The sequence below is a fragment of the Mytilus galloprovincialis genome, chromosome 5, assembly GCF_965363235.1.
Source record: "Mytilus galloprovincialis chromosome 5, xbMytGall1.hap1.1, whole genome shotgun sequence".
NCBI lineage: Eukaryota > Metazoa > Mollusca > Bivalvia > Mytilida > Mytilidae > Mytilus > Mytilus galloprovincialis.
In genome coordinates, this window is record NC_134842.1 from 63,010,423 (window position 1) to 63,033,042 (window position 22,620).

Below are 22,620 nucleotides of genomic sequence, written 5' to 3' on the forward strand. Positions count from 1 at the left end.
TCATAAAATGAGAAAGAAAAAAAACAGAAAAGCGATTTTGAATTGTCCTCCGAAAAATAAGTGACAGGCCTGCTAGCATCGTTGGCATATAAAACGGCTTATTATCTTTTTAGAATCACGAAAAGCCATGAAAATCTCCAATTCCGTTTTGTGAGGCGGTGCTATTATATTTAGATTAGGAGTATGACCATCACAGGAATTAAAAGGCGCCTAGCTCATTTTAAAGGTGTTGACCCAAGCTTAACTCCACTCAAATAGTTTTATGAGATCAGGTCCCGTCTGGCAACCACAGAGTTTCAAACTTGCCCTTAAACATGCTTAATGTACCTTTCTTATCAACCAAACAATCCTTCAGTACTCCTCGGCAAGTTTCTACGAACAAGTTTCGAACTGAGCCTGGTGCATTTCACAAATGTTGACTGCGGCGAACAGCCATTTTGATATTTTTCTGTGATCCAATGCCAGATTCAATTGGATCCGACAACTTTCTTCAAAGATTACGATCTGCTGTACAGAATTCTACCAGAACATCTTTTCCTGGAATTACTATTTAATGTTGTTTTTTCCACTTTACACAATGTATTTGGCGTAAAGTTCAATCAACAGGACTCGTCACAAACTACAAAGGAGAACCAGACATCCACCAAATGATACACAAGGCAGCAGTTCTTTCACTCGTACCAACAGCAGAAGTAGAAGACGTCTGGTTCCATGCACTAGAAGAGTTGGAAAATTCAGATTCAACTGCAAATACTACCCCCTTTACAGATAACATCACTACTTACTGGGTTGAAGCAAACAGACAGATATGGAATCATTATCAAACAGAAGGAAGGACCAAGGACAACTAACCACTTAAAAGGATGACACAGCGGATAGAAAAAAAGGATCCAAGTGCCACACCCAAACATATATACACTACTAAACTACCGCAAAGAAGAACAGGGATTTAACGAGATAACTCTTATCCAGTACCATGCCGGGGGAGTCAGACCAACTCAAAGAAGGAAGTACACCCAACTCAACCAGCGTCTTTAACAATTGAAAGATCAACAATTACTACAGAATGGTGATATCACCGTATTTCAGTTTGCAGACACTGCCTCCAGAATATGATTTTGCTTTAATAATATACTTAAGTATTTTGTATTCTTTATTGTTGAACCTTCTACAATAGTTGTGCTTTATATTATCAATTATGTTCTAAAATGCTTGATTGAAACCTATTATCATACATTAATGAAGAAATGAGAAGTGCTTGATATCTAATATTTTATGACTTTACATTATATGCTATGTTTGCTGCTTTTTCATATCAATATGTGCAAAATAAAATATTTAAGAATTATTTTATGTTCTTTTTTTCATATTTTACATGAAAATGATTAATTACCTGTAATTACCTACTTTACACTATAAAACAGATTAATCACAATCAAAACAATTCCCGATTGTCCTACAATTAAAAACTTCCAAATTGTCCCACAGACATCTTCCCGATCGTCCCACAAAATTTCACTACCTTTTTACCTGTAATTTCAAAAAGTGGGACAATCGGGAAGGCACCGTATCGGTGTTGTTCAATTAACTCATTCTGTAATTTTTTAAACGAAATCCAATACTATTTGTAGACAGATTAGTTCTGCATCTCCTATCACTGAACTTTGTTTACGAATTATATCCCAATTTCCAAAACGTTAAGCAAATCAAAATGTCAAAATTTCAAATTTTGTTTATTCAAATTCCGCTACTTTCTTTGATTTTTTAATCTCAACAGATAATTCACACACCTGATAAATTTGAACATGTCCAATCAAAGGGTTGTTATAAGAGTTGTACACAATGTATGTTATTATTTCTACATATTTATGTTCATAAAAACATTCTTTATGAACCTCTCTTTAGACCTAGAAACTCTCTGTTCAACTCTGCCTTTAATTCATTGTTCAATTGTACAATGTTTTGCATTCTGTGTATGCATGAATTTCCAATCCTCCTTCCTGAATTTCAAGGTATATTGGTGCGTCAGTAAGGTCACCTACAGGGTTATCGGAAGGAACAATATTTGCACCTGTTTGGTCAATACTACCTTGCTCTACTTCTACCTCATATGAACTATCATGTGTTTCTTGAACGACGTCAATTTCTATTTCTTCATATTCTGGCTGCATCGGAGTATCTTCAACTGATGGATTCAACCTTGAAAAAAATCAATGTGAAATAATGATTTATAAATGTTGTACTTTATATACATAATGTATGTATTTATGTGTTACATATAACGAATGATACATAGCGATAGATGTGCGATTCATACACGTTCTGTTCCTGGTCATCTTAAGCTTCCTTTGGTATGCATTACTAGTTTGACATTTCGTAACAATACATTTCATATCCATTGCTCTTCAACTGGTGCTTTTATACATTGTGTTGTCTTTGGTTTCTGTGATATGATAATCAGTTTCCTAATCTAAAAGTCAAGTTCTTGTTTGCAGATCATTTTTTGTATGTTTTTTTTTGTTTTGTTATTCCGCTACTGACTTTTACGGATTATCATGTTGACTGATTCTAAAAAAGAGGTCCCAAAATTGTTTTGCTTAACCAAGATCTCGCTTTTTTCTTTTTAAGCGATCGACAGCCTACCACAACCTGAAATGCACAATTGCGAATTCGACCGATATTCAATTTCCGCAAATCCATTAAGAATGTATAAATCATACGCATTTACCAGAATCAGTTCTATTTTGTCAGGCTAACATTAACGTTTACGAAGTCATTATAACGTGATTTTTTGTAGCCAATAAAAGAGAAACACAAAAGGATGTAAAAGAAACACAAACAAAAGTAAAATAGTGTGGCAAGCTTTACTAATTACAATCATGTATACATGAACACGTAAGATATTCGAGACAAACTATATTCGCATTATTCAATCATCCTGGTATGTTAATTTCGTGTACAACATACTTTTTTATTAGATTAATCGAAATTGCATGTGCTTGACGCTACCAATTGGCCCCAAAAAATATGACGGTAGAATAAATTTCTTTTTATCAGAATATGAAAAAGGAGTCGATGCAGTATATTTGCCAATCACACACCAATCAACCTAATACTTGAAGACAATTTTGTGAACAGCTAAGATATTTTCAATTTAAGATGTTTTTGAGTAATAGTTAATACAGGATTGTGCAGATATCAATGGAGTTTTTTGGAAAAAAATTAGATTAGTTCAAATAATATTTCATCAGTTGATACATAATGATTGTTGAAATTATATTATTAAACGTGCATATTCGTTTGACAACTATGTTACATGCAAAATAGCAAAAATAAAACATACCATAACATGCACATTCACAGTAAAATAAAGACATTCTTTTTAACACAAATTAAACATTGTTAAATATGTATGCATCGGACATTATTCATATTCTGACCATTATATTTTAACTCAAGCTGTCATGTTAAAATAGTATGATTGTGACATTGCGCTCTGACATAGAGCTCAAAGATGGTCATCCTTACTATTTCAGATTCTCTATTTAAAAAAAAAATTGAATACACTTCACAATAAATGGATAGGACAATTCGACCTTACAAGGTTTCGAAATTAATACATTATAATTGTTTAGTATCAGTTTTAGCAGACATTGCTAACTAAACAATAGTTATTAGTAGTTGCAGTGTATCATAAATGAGATAAAATACAGTTTTCTTACCCATCAGTCCTACGTATTACAACGTCTAAAGACAATCCATAAATTTGAATATCCAATAACAATTAGTATACAAAGCTGCAGTTTTTAACTGTATACCCTATGCAATTCTGTTTTAATTAAAACCGATTTTCTTTTGATTCACTTCTTTATCAATATTTCAGTTATTAAATTATAAACCTTATTAGTGACAGAAGTTTTGAGTAAAAATTTGTTGGGAGGACTATTGTAAATTATCACGGTCACAACAATATCTTGAACCAGAATGCTTTTTAAAAAGATTTCGGAAACTAAGGTGGAAAACATTTTAAACTTGAAGGTCAGTTCCAATAATTATTCTATTCAAAAACATACAAAGTGTCATTTATTCCAAGGTCAGTTTTCACTAAGTTTTTTTGCCTCATTTCGTATAAACTGAAAAAGGCTCAGCAGCACACAAATTCAGTACCTCCGTTACTACTTCAGTGTGCGGGTATGTTTCCATTGAACCCTTGACACTTCAAACAAGGTATATATAATTGAAACATGTAATTATTCAAGATCTTCACTCGAACGGGAAACATATATTATTCAACGAAGCATAACACATAGATCGAAAAACGCATAAATAACCCTGTTTGATAGGGGATGTAAGACATTTTCCGAATGTAGATACGTCAATTCGAATTTATTTTTTTTCAAGCCAAAAACATGGCAAAATCTTGAATTTGATGGGCGATGATGTATAAAGTTGTTTTTTTTTTCTTTAGCTTACCCTTTTCACTACTTTTACAATAACACATCGTTATGATAACGATTACCATCCCACACATAAATACTCCAGCGCCAATCAATACAAACACTATAGTCGATATTCCTCCTTAAAAGATAAATCATTAATGATATGTTAAATAATTCATGATTAATGCTTATTATCTAATAATTAAATCATATCAACTGCTTGTTTTATGCAGCAAAAGTGTATTAAAAAAATAACAACATTTACCGATAAGTACACATATTTGCAAAAACATATTTAATTTAGTTAAATATACAAAAAAATGTGTACGAAAGTTTGAAGTTTTCAAGGCATCATTACATTAACTGAGGATTCAGTTCCGTAATTTCCATTTATAGAGCTTTGTAAGTTTGGAAAGTCTGCTTTTCTGAGTAATATAGGTATCATACTATATATACTTTTGAAATTATTTTAATTCCTGTAGCGAAACAGTGTGTACATTCTACTTCAATATGAATATTCAATAGAGTTTTCAATACTGATCTGTTTAAACATTTTCATTTTATAATGAATTATTAAAAGTAAAAAGTATCGATTTCAGATTGAGATCAATGTGCGTTCCCGATCAACGTACATTATATTTATAAATCAATGTATTGTTGTGTATTTGTCATTCTTTTTACATTAAAATAATGTTGGTTTACAAATGCAATGCATCTATTTCAAGAACCTGTTTCAAATAGTTGGAAATTGTCACTTAAAATCGAACTGTACCGATTAACCACTGAATGAATATCAAACTATGCTTTATCAGTAATTTATTTATATCTATTACCGTAAAGTTTACCTACTTCATTGTCCATGTTGTCAGTTCCGAGAAATGTCTGATAGCCGATATTTATTGTTTATTGAATATCAAATACTATCAACACTATAAGTCTTATTGGTCTTGTTTAAAAGTACTTTTATGACACGAATACATAAGGTAATGTTTTTATATTTAAAACACCAACATTTCGAAAAGCTTTATATAGTTCACCATTACCGAATATTAAAGCTTTTCAGTCGTTGTACTAGCATTATGTATACGTGGTTAATATGTATAATATAGAACCACAATAAAAAAAAATACAATAAAAATTGAAACAGTTTAAGAAATGTTATTCCGTAAACTGATTTTCATAATTTTTCCAAGACGAGAATATACCATATTCCCTTTTCTAAGCTAATGATTGAAATCTATCCAAAAAGACCGCAGTCTGACATCTCGAAATATAACATGTTACGTTAACAACTTTATGACTTCTACTGTACCTGTACTATATGACATTTATAAGTTCAATCTAATTACTAAAAGTGTGAGGTGTATCTTCAACTACTGGTACTTTCATAGCGCTGTTACCTTCTGCATGTTCTTTAAACTCTTCCTCGCCAACATATACTGTGGTCATTTCTTCCGTTCTTGAAAGAAATTGTTGATAACGTTGATAAATCCAATCGACATGGAAAGAGAACTCAATGCTCCCATACTTGTTAATGATTTGGCAACTGTACTGAAAAATGTCATTGTAGGTAAACCCTTCCATGCAAAGTTTTGATATATATCCATTTTCCCTGATGTATCTGCCTGAATAATTTAGACTAACAGCTGATGGTTCTAAAGAAATGTCTATTTCTGTAGAATTTTCTATTATTTGATCATTCTTAAACCAGCGTATTTCTATATAACCTGCTTGCGCATAAAACCTGATGGCCAAGCAAAATATAGATTTCTCAACCAAATATATGCTTTCAGTAATTGTAGGAGGTCCTACAATCAAAAAGGTAAAAAAGTTTGTACTGAATATTTTACTGATGTGATCAAATTTGTACTATTTTTAGAGTGACAAGGTCATATAAAAAATAAAAACAACACGTTATGTCTTGCGTCCGAGGAGCTTCTCAGGATTAACCTTTATCAGGAACGCCCAAAGAGACATTTGCATTCTTCTTACGAACTTCGTTTTAAGCAGGGGTCATTTTATTTTATGCTCAACAGGTTTTGTTTTTATAAAAGACTAGAATTGTGTTATATAGTTTTGAAAGTGATTTTCTACATGTAACTTTAACAGAACTTCCAAATTATGTTTTTCCCTTGCATAAATTTCTTTCTGTTTCTCTTTATATTTCATGCTCTTTTCACTACTAGTTTAACTTTGTACGTTTCCGATTAAGTTAAGTATTAAAACGTATATCATACGCATGAATACTTTTCCTTCCTTACCGTTTGTCTTCACAACAGATGTAGCTGAATATGTTTTCAGTTTACTTTTCCAGGTACATTTGTAATCACCTTCTTCTATGTAGTCACAGTAGTTTATATTTATCGATGATGTGTTTCCGTTTACGTTACCAACAATGTCCTTTATAAACTGTCCATTTCTAGTCTGAGTCCAAACGTTTTGCCACTGGTCAGAATAATTGGCATGAAGTTCACAACTTAAAGTGGCCAGTGTTGATGCATTACAATACACAACTGCTGGATGTACCATAACAGGATAATCTGAAGAGAATTGGAATATTTCAAATACCATAAAAGATGCATAGATTAAATTACACCATAAATAAAGAACTCTTTGAATAAAAACAAAGAGTTGTCCATTAAGATACGTTTGATGCTATTTGTACAACGTAGAAACTATCCACACTAAGCATAAGCATGACATACATTCTAGTAATAGACACAAAGCAGGACAGTCCCTCGGATAAGAGATTAACTATACATTACTTGTGACTTTTTTCTAACCTAATACAGAAGAGGCTGTAGACGACAGTGTACAATAAGCCTTTGCCTCGAATATAATAATGGTATGCAATATACAACGATAAAAATATCCAACTCACCAAATGAACATAAATCAGTACAGTATTAAATGACTTTATATTTTAAAACAAAATTTAAACTTAAAAAAGTGAGGACACAAACAGTTCTGGAAATAAAAGCCCGTCATTGCCTGTCATAACATGAATGCAAATCATTTTGAATAAATTTAAAAAGGAACTTTATTTAAATCAATTGTGGTTTTTTTTCAAATATCTTATTTTCTAAAAGAAAATCTTGGGCATATCTCAATTTTCCTATGTAAACGTCATGATTTTAGTGGTGACAGAAGTTTACTGCATTATTATCTATTTTTATAGACGAATGTATTCATAAATTCTATCAGAATCTCCTCAGTGTACGCCGCGAAATTATGATTTTCTTAAATTAAAAACTTCTTCCTTGAATAGGTTTATGAAATAGTTTTCTGTAAAAAAAAAAACGTATAAAAACATTTGAAACAGTGGGTTTAACTCTCAAACACGAGTCGAATACCCATCGGACCTCATTTCATTTCATTTAAGAGTTACATAGGTTCAAATAAGAGAAAGGAAAGATATGAAATGGAGAATCAACACTTTTATCAGTGATCATCTGCCAACACCATGTCAAAAGACAAAAAATATCAAAATAAAACAATACATTAAGGTACTTTAAAATAATAGTTAAAATATTAATGATTTTTTTTTTATTAATAACCTTTCAATTGAAGTTCGATATCCAGATCAATGCTACCAGCAGCATTACGAACTTTAATACCGTACTTTCCGAAATGAGATTTCAATTTGGGAACAATTGTTGATTTCAAAACATAATTTGGAAAGATTTCAGTAGAAGCTGCCCAAATACCAAGTTTTCCTCCAGGATTTGTAGCCCAAGAGACAAATGGCTTTGTTAAACTTTCAACTTCGATTTCTATAATTGCAGGTGTTCCCATCTGTGTTTTTATTTGAAAGAATCTTTTGTTCTGCAAAGTCCTTGGTTTTTCTAAAATAGAATGACAAACAAACAAAAAAGATGAACAAGATTTGTTCATTTGTATATGAAAAGACGTTTATCCTTCACTTTGACGTTTTAAATGTGATATTTAATTTTCTCCGCTACATTATGAAATCATGTAATAAAATATATTTTCTGTTGTTATACATGTATTATTTTCTGTGTACATTTATTTCAGTTTCGCTGTTTGAGGCAAACTTATATATATGAGTTGCAATGATAGAATGTACATATAAACGAATCGAATTGTTTGTGATAACATCGTTTGAAGTACATGAAGTAACATACTATTTTGTTTACTGAAAAAATATTTTGCTAAAGAGAAGGACATAGTTTCAACTTCTTTTGGGCATATACAGATTACGGTAGCTCTTTCACAACATAAATGAATTTAAGATATGTCAATAAAAAATATAAGTTTTTTAAAAATGAAATGGTACATGTGGTACTAATGTTCTATAAAAAGTTATATATTGCCAATTGAAAAATGTTCTATGAAGAAGTACGTACGCAAATTGTATTTAATTGTAACTATACAATTCGATTTATTTCCCTTTAGATACAACTGTGACACTATTAATCAATATAGGCATCTAACATACAGTGTATGTATAAAAATAGATTTGTAAAACGCTGATATTTAATTTTCTGAGCTTCATTATTAAATTTCACGGAATGTAGAGAGACAATCCACTATACTACCGGCTTGAATTTGGATCATCATAATAGTAAAGGGTTAGTAGATGGATAAGCTTTCATTTGAAATAAGTCGTGACTCCTTGTCAAATCAAATTGTGTGTAATGTTGAATTTCGTTCATGGCATGATCATCTGTGTCTTTCTTAAGATTGATTGCAACCGTCATGAAAACTAAAATACAGACAACATGTAATTTATATTAAAAAAATGGTTGCATTACCTGGAGAAGAAACTGATCTACTTTGATTCTATTATTTTGGATATTAAGAATAGGTTGATCAATATTCATAAACCCAGTATATGTATCAAATCTTCACATAATTTCCTCTATAAACAGAAAGCTGCATTTTTTATGATTATGTCTTAATTGTATTCGTTATGTTTTATGTTCTATACGAATTAAGCAACAACAAAAAAAGAATTAATACTTAGAATAAATGTCTTAATGTTTGTATGTAAATTTATGCAATGACACTTTACCTATTATACTCAATTTAAAAGTTGCCTCCACTGCTGTTCCATTTTGAATGCTGTGACATTTATACAGTCCAGCATCCTCTGTACTTATGTTTAATATTTGTAAATTGTATTCTCCCACTATGTGATCTCCAACTACTCGAAGACGATAATAGTTTCTTATATTTTTGTTGATTTTGTCACCAACAACAAAAGTTGTCAATTTTCCATTACCTGGACCAAACCAAATTACTGATTTTGATTTGCTGGAAAATGGACAAATCATGACAATATCGTCCTGAAGAATTGCAGTGATGTTCTCAGACGATGCAAAAACAATGCTTGCAACCACTGCAAATACAACATTAATATCAATTTCTTAATACAATGTTACAGAGGCCCATTGATTTATTTCAATTTACTATGGATTTATCATTATTTGTGTCTTTTCTCAAATTTTGTACTTTTTTTTATATTCCCTGACCTGAATTAAAAACATTTCTCCACACTAATGACATATCTGTTCTAAGCAAATGATTGGTCGAAATTTTTTTTTTCTTGATTTCTTATAAATTTCCTAATGTGACATCCCACAAAAAACTACCATGCCTGATGCAGGCACGTATAGGGAATATAACTTTCCTCAAATTTTTGAAAAAGAAGGATACAAATAATTAGAGAATCAGATTTCATTTTTATAACTCGTGTATTACGATATTTCTCCACTCTCAACAGCTATATTTAAATATTTAAAAAGCTCAGCAAGCCTCGCGCTTTAATATCAAAATTTAACTGTCTCGAGTAAAGAAATATCGTAAAAGCTGGTTGCAGTGATGGAATCTATATACCTCATATTGATCAATTCTGTTTAATTGACAAGAACTATAATTTTTTAACGTAACCGTCTTCTATTAAATCACATAAAGGTATCCAGAGCCGATGAAAGCTAGTCTTTTCTGAATTCTGAACTGCGTGAAACCAAAACGTGTTTGCCTGCTACCCAATGAAGAAATGATTCATAACAAAGATTTTTTTTTAATTTTTCTATGAAGGAAACATGATAGTAAATGAAATTTAAACTGGGTAATACTTTTTCATGAGTGCTTCCATATTCTTTAAAGTGTTTCTCTACAAAAGTGCCTGCTATATTTTTATGTTATTGTATGGGCTAATGTTATGCAGATGGTTAGGAATACGCATACTTTGGCCGAAGACGTTTGAGAATCAACTATTTTTGCCAGTTAGGATTCTGGTGCAATCTGTTATATATCGTATCACTTATCATAAATCTCCTTTAACCCGAATATGACTTATCGAATTAGACCTATTACCGGGTTAATATCAATATAAGCAATACGACGGGTGCAACATGTGCAAACGAATCTGCCTTACATTTTGGAGCACCTGAGATCATTCACAGTTTTTGTGGTTGATATTACTCGATCTTTAGTTTTCTATGTTTTGTTTTGTCTATTGTTTCTTTTTCTTTTATAACCATGTCGATGTCAGTTTATTTTTTTACTGATCAGTATGCATGTCCCCATGTTATGATTCGCCTCTTTTTGTATAATTTAATCATGAATTTAAAATCTAAAGATCTATAGAGAAATAGATAGATACTGTATTCTCTAAAAACTAAATACAAGTTTACAGAGAAACATACAATATAAATACAGATACAATAGTTGAGGTGAACAAATACAGTATGACATCCTAAAAGTACAAATTTATAATAACATACATGTTAGTAACATGAATAATATGTAAAAACATAGTTTGCTTCGACTATTGTGCAAAACTATTGCTTGTTATTTTCTTAATCAGAACATGTACATTTTGTGCATGGGATCGATTTACACCCTGTTTTTATCTTGTAGTTGAACACTTTCTTCTTGGTTTTTAAGATGACACTGTTCCTTCGCAAAGCAAAAACTTTTCTTTATAAGCGCACCATTTTAATGACTTTCTTTTAAAGTCATATGAAACGAGTGACTGGTGAAAAATAATGTTCATCACATTCTTGAACCAATGCATGCATATATCATAAACTTAGTCTTTTGTGCATTATTTTATCATTTTTTACGTAAACATATCGTATAATCGTAATTTATTTTTCTATCTCTGTCTGTTATGATGTGAAAATATGGTTGCTATTTAATTGTCGTGTTTTGAAGCCGTAGTTTACCGATTGTCACTCTATAAAAACAATCAACAAAGAAGAATGGATATTGAGCATGTGTAGAACATGTACAATCAGATAATACTTTATTTTAATGACAGATCCATGCGTACTGCGATGTTTTTAATGATCAGGTACATGCATATAGTCTCATTACAAAATCAAAAATTTTCAAAATTTACTAAAAAATGTTATTTGGATAATGCAGTTGCCAAAATCATGGTAGGAATTTTATCAATCAATCACACTTTTTTAATTATTTGTTTCTCCTTTAATGAATATTCGCCACTTCTTACTCCAATAAAAGTATAGAACAGTACGAGGACAGTGAATAGAACTTGAATATATTATCTCACTTCCAACGCATTTTCGTGACGATCTCGTTTAGCGACTTTGCACGATTTTTGCAGTAACTAATTATTCCAATATACCATCCGAAATATGTATAACGTATTATTGAATTTTTTTTTAACTCAATGGATGTTTTGTTGCGTTACTGCTCTTCTTGTGTAACATGTGCTATGTTAAAAGTAAAATAACAAAAATATCCAACTCAGAGGAAAATTCAAAATGGGAAGTTCCTATTGAAATTGCAAAATCAAAAGCTCAAACACATCAAACAAATGTCATATTCTTGTCTTGGTGCAAACATTTTCTTAAGTAGAAAATTGTGTATTGAAACTGCTTTATAGCACGCTAAACCTCTCATGTGTATGACATCGCATACAATTTCATTATATCGACAAAAATGTGTGAACAAAATCAACAACATAATAAGTAATAATGTCAAAAAATAGGTACAACAGTCAACATTGTGTTATAATCTGAATCATTATAAAAACAATATGTCAACAAAGTAATAAACAAAAAGGTATATAGACAAAGCAGATTTAATTTAGCATAAACAAAAGACAAGTATATAGAATCAGGCCCCACCTGCATAGATCAGAACAAAATCAACAGCACACAACACTATCTAGTAGGATAATCTAAGTCATTATGATAACGTTAACAGTCAACCAAATCAGAATGACTTCCATGAAACTTTTTTTTTTAAATAAAATATAAGTCTCACAAGTGTACGTGGTGTTATCATTTTATCAAATCGATCCTGACATTTGGTTTCCTTGTATTAATACCAACGTTTACTGATTTGTACCTAACAAGAATTCTTATAAGGTTTTCAAAGTAAAACATTATCAAACCTTTCACAATACATTGTAACAGGCAATTTATAAAATCGGCATTATCTTGCAAAAATTTTTTGGTTTTTCTTTTGTTCTGTTGACTTTATTGTCTGTGTGGTTGTAATTAATTAATCGGTGTCGTTGTTGTTACTTTAACTGTTCTAAAACAGAAGTGGTCAAGAAATTAACGAACGCATTACAATATGTTGAGGAAGTATAAACATAGTATATGCAAAACTACGAAAGCTTACCCATTAGAATTATTCCTGGATATAAAATTGCCATTACGTGTCTGTAAATATAAATGTTTTGGCTATTAGTTTGTTAAATCTAAGGTATATTCATAAATACACAATAGTATGCCAAATCATTTATAAATACAATGACTTGTATATCTGAGAATTCGAAGATTTTTAGTTGTTTTTTTGTTCTTTGGATATTCTTGCTTTGTTTTAACTTAATTAATACATTAAAATATTTGAAAAAATAAGATAACAAAAATAGCGAGCTCCGAGGAAAATGTGCATGTCAAATGGACAAATAACACAATCACTGACATGTTTCAGATACAATTTTAATTTTCATGATACTGTTGATATATGTATTTTATAAATTAACATATAACAAGATGTGATCATTAAAACAAAATACCAAAATTCGTTAAAGGGTTTATCGCAAAAAATTATAGGAAAAACAAGTTGAAACTTGGATGTTTATTGTAATGCAGACTAAAACATTATATTATATAGGAGTTGTGATTAATATATATGATATAGCAATCCAGATAATTGATGTTTGTTGATTTTAACTATAACTAAGGGTAAACAGTTGTTTTATTATTCCTTTGTTAATTAAATTAAACTGTCACAAGGAATAACCCAAAAAATTCAGACATTCCCCAATTTGTCGACTTATAAATTTGATTATCACATATATTTTTATTTTCGCCTGGGAAAATTATTGTAATGAAAGTTGAAAGCTTTTCCACTTTTGTTATATTTTTGGTTGTCGTGAGGTACAATCGAAAGTCCAATATATTAATAAAACGATATATTGTTTCATAATACTTCCTTAAATTAAGAATAGAAAATTTCAAACGTTTAAGTCTGACGAAAATAAATAGATTTGACATACAAAACATGATTTTTTTAAAGAATTTATTATTATTTATTTATAATTAATATTCAAAAGTGATATCTTTAAGTGTTTGCAGCAGTTACTAAGTAATTGACTTTATAGTTCGTTCTTATATTGTACTGTTATATAGACAATAACTGTTTAGTGTCTTTAAATATCAGCTGTATTTGTACGAGGCTAGGAAACAAGGTGTATGCGAGCTTTAATATTTGGATTTTTAGTGTTAAATCGATTTTTCTGGATTTATTTATGAACTGGTTGCTTATTCTATTTTACCAGGATTGCTAATATTCAAATTTGTGAGTTTAAACATTTATCTATAATTCGTATAAAACAGAATATATGAAACAATATGCACAACACAACAGTGAAAACAGCTCACTAAGGGTATATAGTGTGTACTCTATGGTCAACGATCGTCCGTAATTATTAAGTTGGACTTTGGACTCTTTTAATTGCCTACAGCGGAATACGGTATACTTGTATATGATTTCTACAGTTAATAGCAGACGAAACGTTTACATACAGAAAAGGACTTGCGAAACTATCCGAATACGCATTACTATACTCAGTTATTATGAACGACTCTTACACGATTACTGAGCTCCAAGCAGTTGGTTCGTTGTATTTGCAATACGGTCAAGATGATAGTCACATAGAAACGAATAATGAAATGGATCTGACACAAAATAAAACGAGGGATGATTTTAATGAGTTTGAAGGACCCGACGATTTAGTGTTTAATTATATGGATATATCATCTCAAGATGCAATAATCAATAACTTCGATGAAAATTTCAGAGGCTGCCCAAAAGAAACCTTCATTTCAAAACTAATCCAAACAACCAGTAGTGATACACATAAACTTGAAGAATTAAGAATGCGTTTCTTTTCGGAAGTTAGAGATCGGGAAAATTTTCCATACAAGACAGCAACTTTGAAAAGCGATATGGAGCACGTTCAAAAAATGGGGACACATTATTACAAAAATTAGCCAAAGATTGCTTTATTTTGTATGTTGCATTGAATGACAACTGTAACGACGAATTGCTAGAAACTATTAATATTCCAAAATCGCAAGGACCAAGGCAATCACAAAACTGTAGATCATCAGATAACGGACAAGATGTAGGAACAGACAGTTCCAACGACTTGTTCCTCAAAGAAGGCTTAGCACGGTTGGATCGCGATATAATGACGATGAAAGGTGAAAACGCACAAGATATCGATAATATTGATAAAAGGATACGAGATATGATTAAAGAAAATGAAACGTTAAAAGATGTCGTGAAGAAACAATCAGATAAAATATACCGACTTCAAAATTCGATTGACAAATCTGACTCTGCTTTAGTTGAATTCATGGCCGAAATAAGATGCGAAATCAAAACTCTTACAGATGAAAACAATCAGACTAAGCAAAATAGTCAAAACTTGATTGAGGTCAAAAAGGATATTTCAGAAATCGACACAGTAATAAGTTCTCTTGCAACCGAAACAGGAAATAACTCAACCAAAATACAGTCAGTAAAAGAAGATATTAATGCGTTGAAAATCTTCGAAAAGTCTGTAGATTCTAGGATATCAAGGCTGGAAGACTCGAAATTTAGCGGAGTAGATGCTTTACGTGCTAACTTAAAATTAGTGAGAAAAGATATATATGATTTGAGTGACGAAATAGACACAGTTAAATCAGACATCAAAGTGAACAACAGCAGTATCTCAGATTTACACAAGAGTGGTGACATGAAGAAGACAAAAACAAAAACAAAGAACTATCCAAAGTCCCCGAAAATAAGTACAGACAGCGACATTGATCTCATTTCTTTCGTGAGTCCAAAACGTCTGTCAAAATTTCAAATGGCAGACCTAACAGATAAAGACCAAGAAAAGTCGACAACTGAACATCAGTATAATGGAACAAAAGATATACAGTTAACTCTCGTTGTCTCGAACTCGGTTGACTCGAAATTTCGGATGAGTCGAAGTTTTCACGTGGTCCCGAACTTTATTCCATACAAAAGTATGTAATTCGACACCTGATGAGTCGAAATTGGATGAGTCGAAATTTCGGTTAAGTCGAACTATATTTACGGTCCCAAGGTTAACAAAAGCATTCAAAATTCATTTTTTATCTCGAACTAATACACATATGTCAAAACATGACCTCCGGGATTTTTAAAAATGGATTGAAGAGTTAATCTGACAATACACGTGTAATTAAATTTCCGGTCACTGAACACTGTATTGATTTATGACATGCTATTTCCATGAGTGTTTACCTAAGATTATCTTTATAGAATTTTTATAAATAATTAGGGATACATTGTTAATGTTCATGTAAAAGTATTTAAAATGTTTACAAAACAATTAATTTGTGATTTACACTAATGAGCTTGGGTGTGTATAAAGTGAGGATTAGCTCTTCCGTTGATGATCACCTAAAAACTACTCAAACGGCGTCTTTAATCTTGTTATATTTTCTTTTGAAAAGAAAGAGTGAGATAAAACAAAATGAATAGAATCAAAATTTCCTTAAATCTCTTGTATCCGAGAATAAACTATTTTGTCAGCTATTACCGATCTGAATAACGAAACTATCGATTGGAAATTACTCTCTTGGAAAAGCCATAGGATTTTTTTTAATTGAATAAGTAAAAAAATGTCATTATAATAATAAAAGACTGTGACATACAAATACATCGATCTGATACTAGAATATCGATCCCCTTGCCATATTCACCCGGATTTATTTTAGCTTTACCAAGCTAAGCAAGAGTTGTGTCCCTTAGATTGTCGAACTTCCGGTGTTCGTTTGAGTCGAACTACGTGTATCTCGAAATATTTCTCTGGTCCGGCTGACTTCGACATAGTCGACTGTAGTTACTGATAATTCTACAAATATAGACACAGTCATCGATGATAGTAGTATGTCAGAATTCAGTTCATTTGAAATGTCCAAGACTATAGAAAATCATGGGAAAAAGCAAACACAGACTCAATCCTCAACAGAACACATTGAAGTTGTTATATCGAGTGATCAAAACATGGTTTCGTTAAACAATTTTAGGGGAGTATCGGATAAACGAGTCGAACGTTTGTATGTCGGAGGAATTAGGAAAGACTGCACCGAAAGTGACATGCGAGACTTCCTACTTGAAAACAATATCAAGTTCACCTATATTCGATTTTTTACCAAAGGATTATATAGTAACTCTGCTCAACTAAATGTTCGACACTCAGAAAAAGAAAGAGTGTATGATTCTAACTTTTGGCCAAACGGCATTTTTTTCAAACGTTGGTTATCCCGTCGTCAGCTACAAGAAAGAAACAGCTATAAGAATGAAAAATATGGCAATTAACAAATTAATATATCTAGTAATCATCTATATCTTATGTGACACTTTAATGAACATGTCCAGCAAACTAACATTTATGTCATGGAATTGTAGAGGGATTATGTCAAGTGTCCCATATTTGGTGGAGTGCTTGAAAAACCACGATGTTGATATATGTGCTTTACAGGAACATTGGTTGCGTAGACACTGTGTAAATGTACTCGAAAGTATTGATTCGACTTATTCATCTGTAAATCCAAAATGTGTTGATGATAGCTACCCTGAAGCGTTTAAAATTCGCATGGAAGGGGGTGTGACTTTTATTGTTAAATCTTCAATTGTCAAATATGTTGAAAGTATTGATATAGAGGACACGCGTATAACAGGAATAGAAATTCACACCATTCACTCCGAGAATATATATTGCTTCTGTGTATACTTACCTGCATCGTCAAAGCCATTCGAACATTTTAGAAATTACGTTGAGCGACTGTACGACATATACATGATATACTCTCAGCTAGGTATAGTCATCATTCTTGGAGATATAAACGCCAAAGTAATTGGTCCGAGATCATTTAATTCCGTTAGAGATAAACGATCAGTAACATTTGCGAAATTTTTGGACGAATTGCGTCTCGTTTCCTTACATTTACAACCCTTTGGTGAAGGACATACATTTACATTCCAGTCTTATGAAAGTGGTCCATCTACTGCTATAGACCATATTTTGATATCAAAGGATAATATCAGTCTGATTGATTCTGCAAGAGTGTTAGACGATCATTCGTTTAATGTTTCGGATCATCATCCAATTATAGCCAAGCTAATATTAGACAATACAGTAAATGCAGACACGGAAACTATAATACAACAATCCAAGGTATCATGGAACAAGGCCAGAGAAAAGAACAATTTGGAAGACTTCTCTTTTGCAACTTCACAGCATCTTTGGGGCGTGGAGATACCGAGTTTAGGATGTTCTAATTGTGATATAGAGTGTTATTACTCGAACATCGTTGATGCAATACAACAAGCTGAAACAGAAACTTTACCACACAAAACTTTCGTAAAATACCTTAAACCATACTGGACTCATCAAGTAAATGCGCTGCATGAAAATATGGCTTCAAAACGCCAACAATGGATTTCTTGTAATAGGCCAAGAGGTGAACACGTCATATTTCAAGAATACAAATCAGCCAAAAGAAACTTCCGACGGGAATTACGAAATGCATATCAAAAGCATATGCAAGAAACATATAATTCACTCGAAAAGGATTTCGATATAGATCAAAAACGTCTCTGGTCATTTCTGAACAAAAATAAAAAGTCCAAAAGCTGCTTATCAAGACTAATTGTAAATGGGAGACAATGTTCGACCCAGGATGATATCTTAGATGGATGGGCAGAGCACTTCGAGTCAATCTTCAAACAAAATACTGAATCAGAACCGGTTAGTGACAAGGAACGGGCGATAACCAAGACTGTTGAGGTTGCTCACAAAGATTTCAGAGGAACATTTTATAACAACACTAAGCTAAATATTACAGTTAACGAAGTGGAAAAGGTATTGAAGTGCCTAAAAAATAATAAAGCGTCTGGATTAGATAACATCGAATATGAACATCTGAAATACGGCGGCAACAGTTTGAGAAATCACATGACAAAACTTTTCAACTTAGTTTGTTACAACTTTTATTCTCCAAAATCTTGGAAATCAAGTTTGATTGTTCCTTTATTTAAAGGAGGGAAAAAATGTAAAAGTGATCCAAACTCATATCGAGGAATAAGTTTAGCACCGTGTATTGGAAAAGTGTTTGATAAAATCATTGATTTAAAACTTGAATTGAAAAAAGACAACAAATGCTTTCCAAACCCACAGCAAACGGCATATCAGCAGTGTCTATCGTGTTTACATACATCATTCAATATTCATGAATCCATTTATCACCATATTGAAAGACTTGGAAAAGTTATAGTTGTTTTACTTGATTCAACAAAAGCATTTGACACTGTTTGGCACAACGGATTGTTGTACAAACTGCTTGAATATGGAGTAACTGGAAAATTATGGTTGCTTATAGCTAATATGTACTCGGACGCTAAAAGTGCAGTTCTTTACAACGGACAAATCTCACGTTTCTTCCCAGTTTACCGTGGTGTTCGCCAAGGGAGCAGCTTATCATCTAAATTGTATTTGTTATACATTAATGACTTGTTAGAAGAGCTTTCCGATTGTAGACGTGGCATACTCGTAACGGACATTCATATTTCATCACCAGTTCAAGCAGATGATATCGCTTTGATCAGTACTAACTGTTGTAACATGCAGACGATGGTTACAATTTGCGAAAATTATAGCATTGATTGGAAATTTAAGTTTAATCCACTAAAAAGCATTCAACTTAATTTTTCCAAATCAAAACAACATACGGATATTCTACTGTACAACAGCAGCATACAATTGGAAATTTCCGCTAGGCATGTAGGAGTCCTATTGAACAGTAATCTTAATTCTATGGACAGAACACTTCAAGCCTGCAGAACATTAAGATCTTCAGCATTAGGGTTGATCAAATCAGGTTTACATCCTTCTGTTATCAGTATTGACACTTGTAACCGTATACTTCGTCAGGTATGTTTCACGAAAGCTTTTTTCGGATGTGAATTGTGGACCGAAATTACCAACACCGAGATTTTATTACTAGAACGTGCACAACGGTATGTGTGTAAATCTATACAGGGATTACCAAGGCAAACTAGATCTGATATGGTAACTGCGTTGATTGGATGGAAGTCCGCCGAGTCATACATAGAGTCATACATAGATGAACGGAAATTATTATTTCTTGGAAAGTTAATATTAATGAAAGACTCAATGCTTCCAAAGCAGATATTTCTTACCCGAGCTATGGAATTTAAATATAACTGTGTTAAACACCAGCTTGGATTTATTCCTGATATACATAGAATTTTGGTCAATTATAGATTGTCAGACTTTGATACTTACCTGAGTACAGGTCATTTCCCAACTTGCATTCAATGGAAGAAAACAGTTAAAATTGCCGTCCAAGAAACCGAGGAATCATTGTGGCGTTTCAGGACACAAATAGACAAAGATTTTAAATTCTTCAGTCGTATACATACACTTTCAAAAGGTCTTCATCCTGCTTGGACTTTTAGCCGAAAACATCCATTACTTATAGAACAGTGCCGTTTTATTGTCAATCTGTGTACCTTAACCCGTCCATATGAAGAACCGTTTTTTCTGTGTGACAAGTGCGGAAGGTTTTTCGGTGATATAACTATTCACATTGTACTCTCTTGTGAAACTTTCCAGTCAAAAAGGGACAAGTTTTGGTGTGATTTAATAGATATAGGTCCAATCGAATTCAGTGCCTATCTACATAGTTTAACTGACGAAGACTTTTTAGCATGCATCTTATCATGTCATACAGACTTTGATCTAAACGAAGATGAACGGACTATGTTTCAAAAGGCCTGCATCACAAACATATACTGGATGTGTGCGACTTGAATTGGATGAATAGAACAATTTCTACATATTAGACAATTAGTTGTGTAAAAGATTCTACTGTGTGAACATTGCTACTTTCTTAGGCTGATAAACATTTAATTTTATTCTCTTGTTACGCATTCTTCACGTTTATATAATTGTGTAAAGGTTAATTTTGATATATTGTTTGTAAATATACTGTCCTATCTTCCAACTTTACTTTAACTATCGATCTAACTAATGCTCTTCATTATTGGAGGAAATAAAGATATATATATATAAATACACAATATTATGCCAAATCATTTATAAATACAATGACTTGTATATCTGAGAATTCGAAGATTTTTAGTTGTTTTTTTGTTCTTTGGATATTCTTGCTTTGTTTTAACTTAATTAATACATAAAAGACAAAACAAGGTGTATGCGAGCTTTTAGCGAGCTACTACACCTGTTTCGAGCCGAGTACAAATACAGCTGATATTTAAAGACACTAAACAGTTATTGTCTTTATCCTGCAATTAATTCTGTATATTGTTTGGGTTTTGAAAGACACAAAAACTAACATATATAGCATTTATTTTCGATTTGTAATCCCTTGAGGCCCGCGTAGTAATATCAAAATCACACATTACGCTGAAGACGGGTTCGCAAAAAAAGAATCTCGAATGGTCAACAATAATACATCGCTCAAGGTGAATAATTATCTATTTTAACATAACAACTAATTTCAACAGTAAATTCAAATAACAAAACATTGTCAAATTTGAAACAGAAGTGTACGAGTTGTCCTACGCTTCAGACTTGACATTCACTAAACATGCATGCTGAAATTGACATGGTTGATTTTGTTACACAATCATACATGATACACATTCAAGTTTTGAAATCGACAAATGTCATCATCATTGGAATGCAATACACATTATGAGGTCACACAGGTTCAAACGATACTCAGTCCGGCAGTGGGCGGAGCTTTAAAGCGATATCTGTATAGTATACAGATACAGCATAGCGATATCTGTAGGGCTGTATCTGTATAGTAGGACACCCAATTGCAGGATAAATTACTATCCAAGGTAAGGAGGGGGTTGAGATCCAGGTAATATGTTTAACCCAGCCATATTATTTCTGTATGTACCTGTCCAAAGTTGTCAAGAGACTACAATTCAGTGGTTGTTGTCTGTTGCTGTGTTACATTTTGTTTTTTGTTATTAGGCCGTTAGTGTTCTCTTTTGAATTGTTTCACATTTGTGATTTCGGGACGTTTTATAGCTTTATGTGGTATGAGCTTTGCTTGTTCTTGAATGCCTTACGCTGACAAATAGTTGTAATTTCTGTGTCATTTACTCATTGGTTATCATACCACATTTATAAAAAAAAATAGTACATAAAACACCACATAAAAACAAAAAGACTGAACAACACGGATCCCGACAAAATGTGAGGGTGTTCTCAGGTGCTCAGAAGGTGTAAGCATGCATACAAATAATTTTACTTTTTTAACATTAAAACAATAGATAATAAACGTACGGTAAAAATATTTTAACTAATGTGACTACCATCTATTTCACGTAATTGCTATACATTTGCGATACTAATACATTCGAATTTAAAACTGCATAAAATCATGCATACAGCCCCAACCATAGAAACCGCAAAAACTTTCCTCATGCACTAACATCAAACTAAATAAATATTGAATATTGTTGAGTAACTAGTTATACTAGTTCCCATTTATATAAGTGTAATACCATTAATGATTTAGCCCTATAAGTCTTTCATGGATTTGTAATTTCAATTATGTTT

The 22,620-nt window shown here is 31.9% G+C and overlaps 1 protein-coding gene across 2 annotated transcripts; it reads right to left on the reverse strand.

The window, feature by feature from the left end:
- Positions 1-1,135: 1,135 nt before the first annotated feature.
- On the reverse strand, positions 1,136-9,786 carry LOC143076225 (hemicentin-2-like). 2 transcript variants are annotated; one of them, XM_076251939.1, is made up of 7 exons: positions 9,475-9,786; positions 7,997-8,284; positions 6,701-6,979; positions 5,840-6,247; positions 4,474-4,578; positions 3,723-3,747; positions 1,136-2,199 (listed from the first exon to the last, which is right to left on the reverse strand). In XM_076251939.1, exons 1-7 carry the CDS (start codon positions 9,734-9,736, stop codon positions 1,947-1,949), a joined length of 1,620 nt encoding a protein of 539 aa, XP_076108054.1. In that variant the 5' UTR covers positions 9,737-9,786; the 3' UTR covers positions 1,136-1,946. The 2 variants fall into 2 exon arrangements, with proteins under 2 accessions (XP_076108054.1, XP_076108056.1); XM_076251941.1 differs by lacking the exon at positions 3,723-3,747 and having other exon boundaries at positions 2,068-2,199.
- Between the last annotated feature and the right edge of the window lie 12,834 nt (positions 9,787-22,620).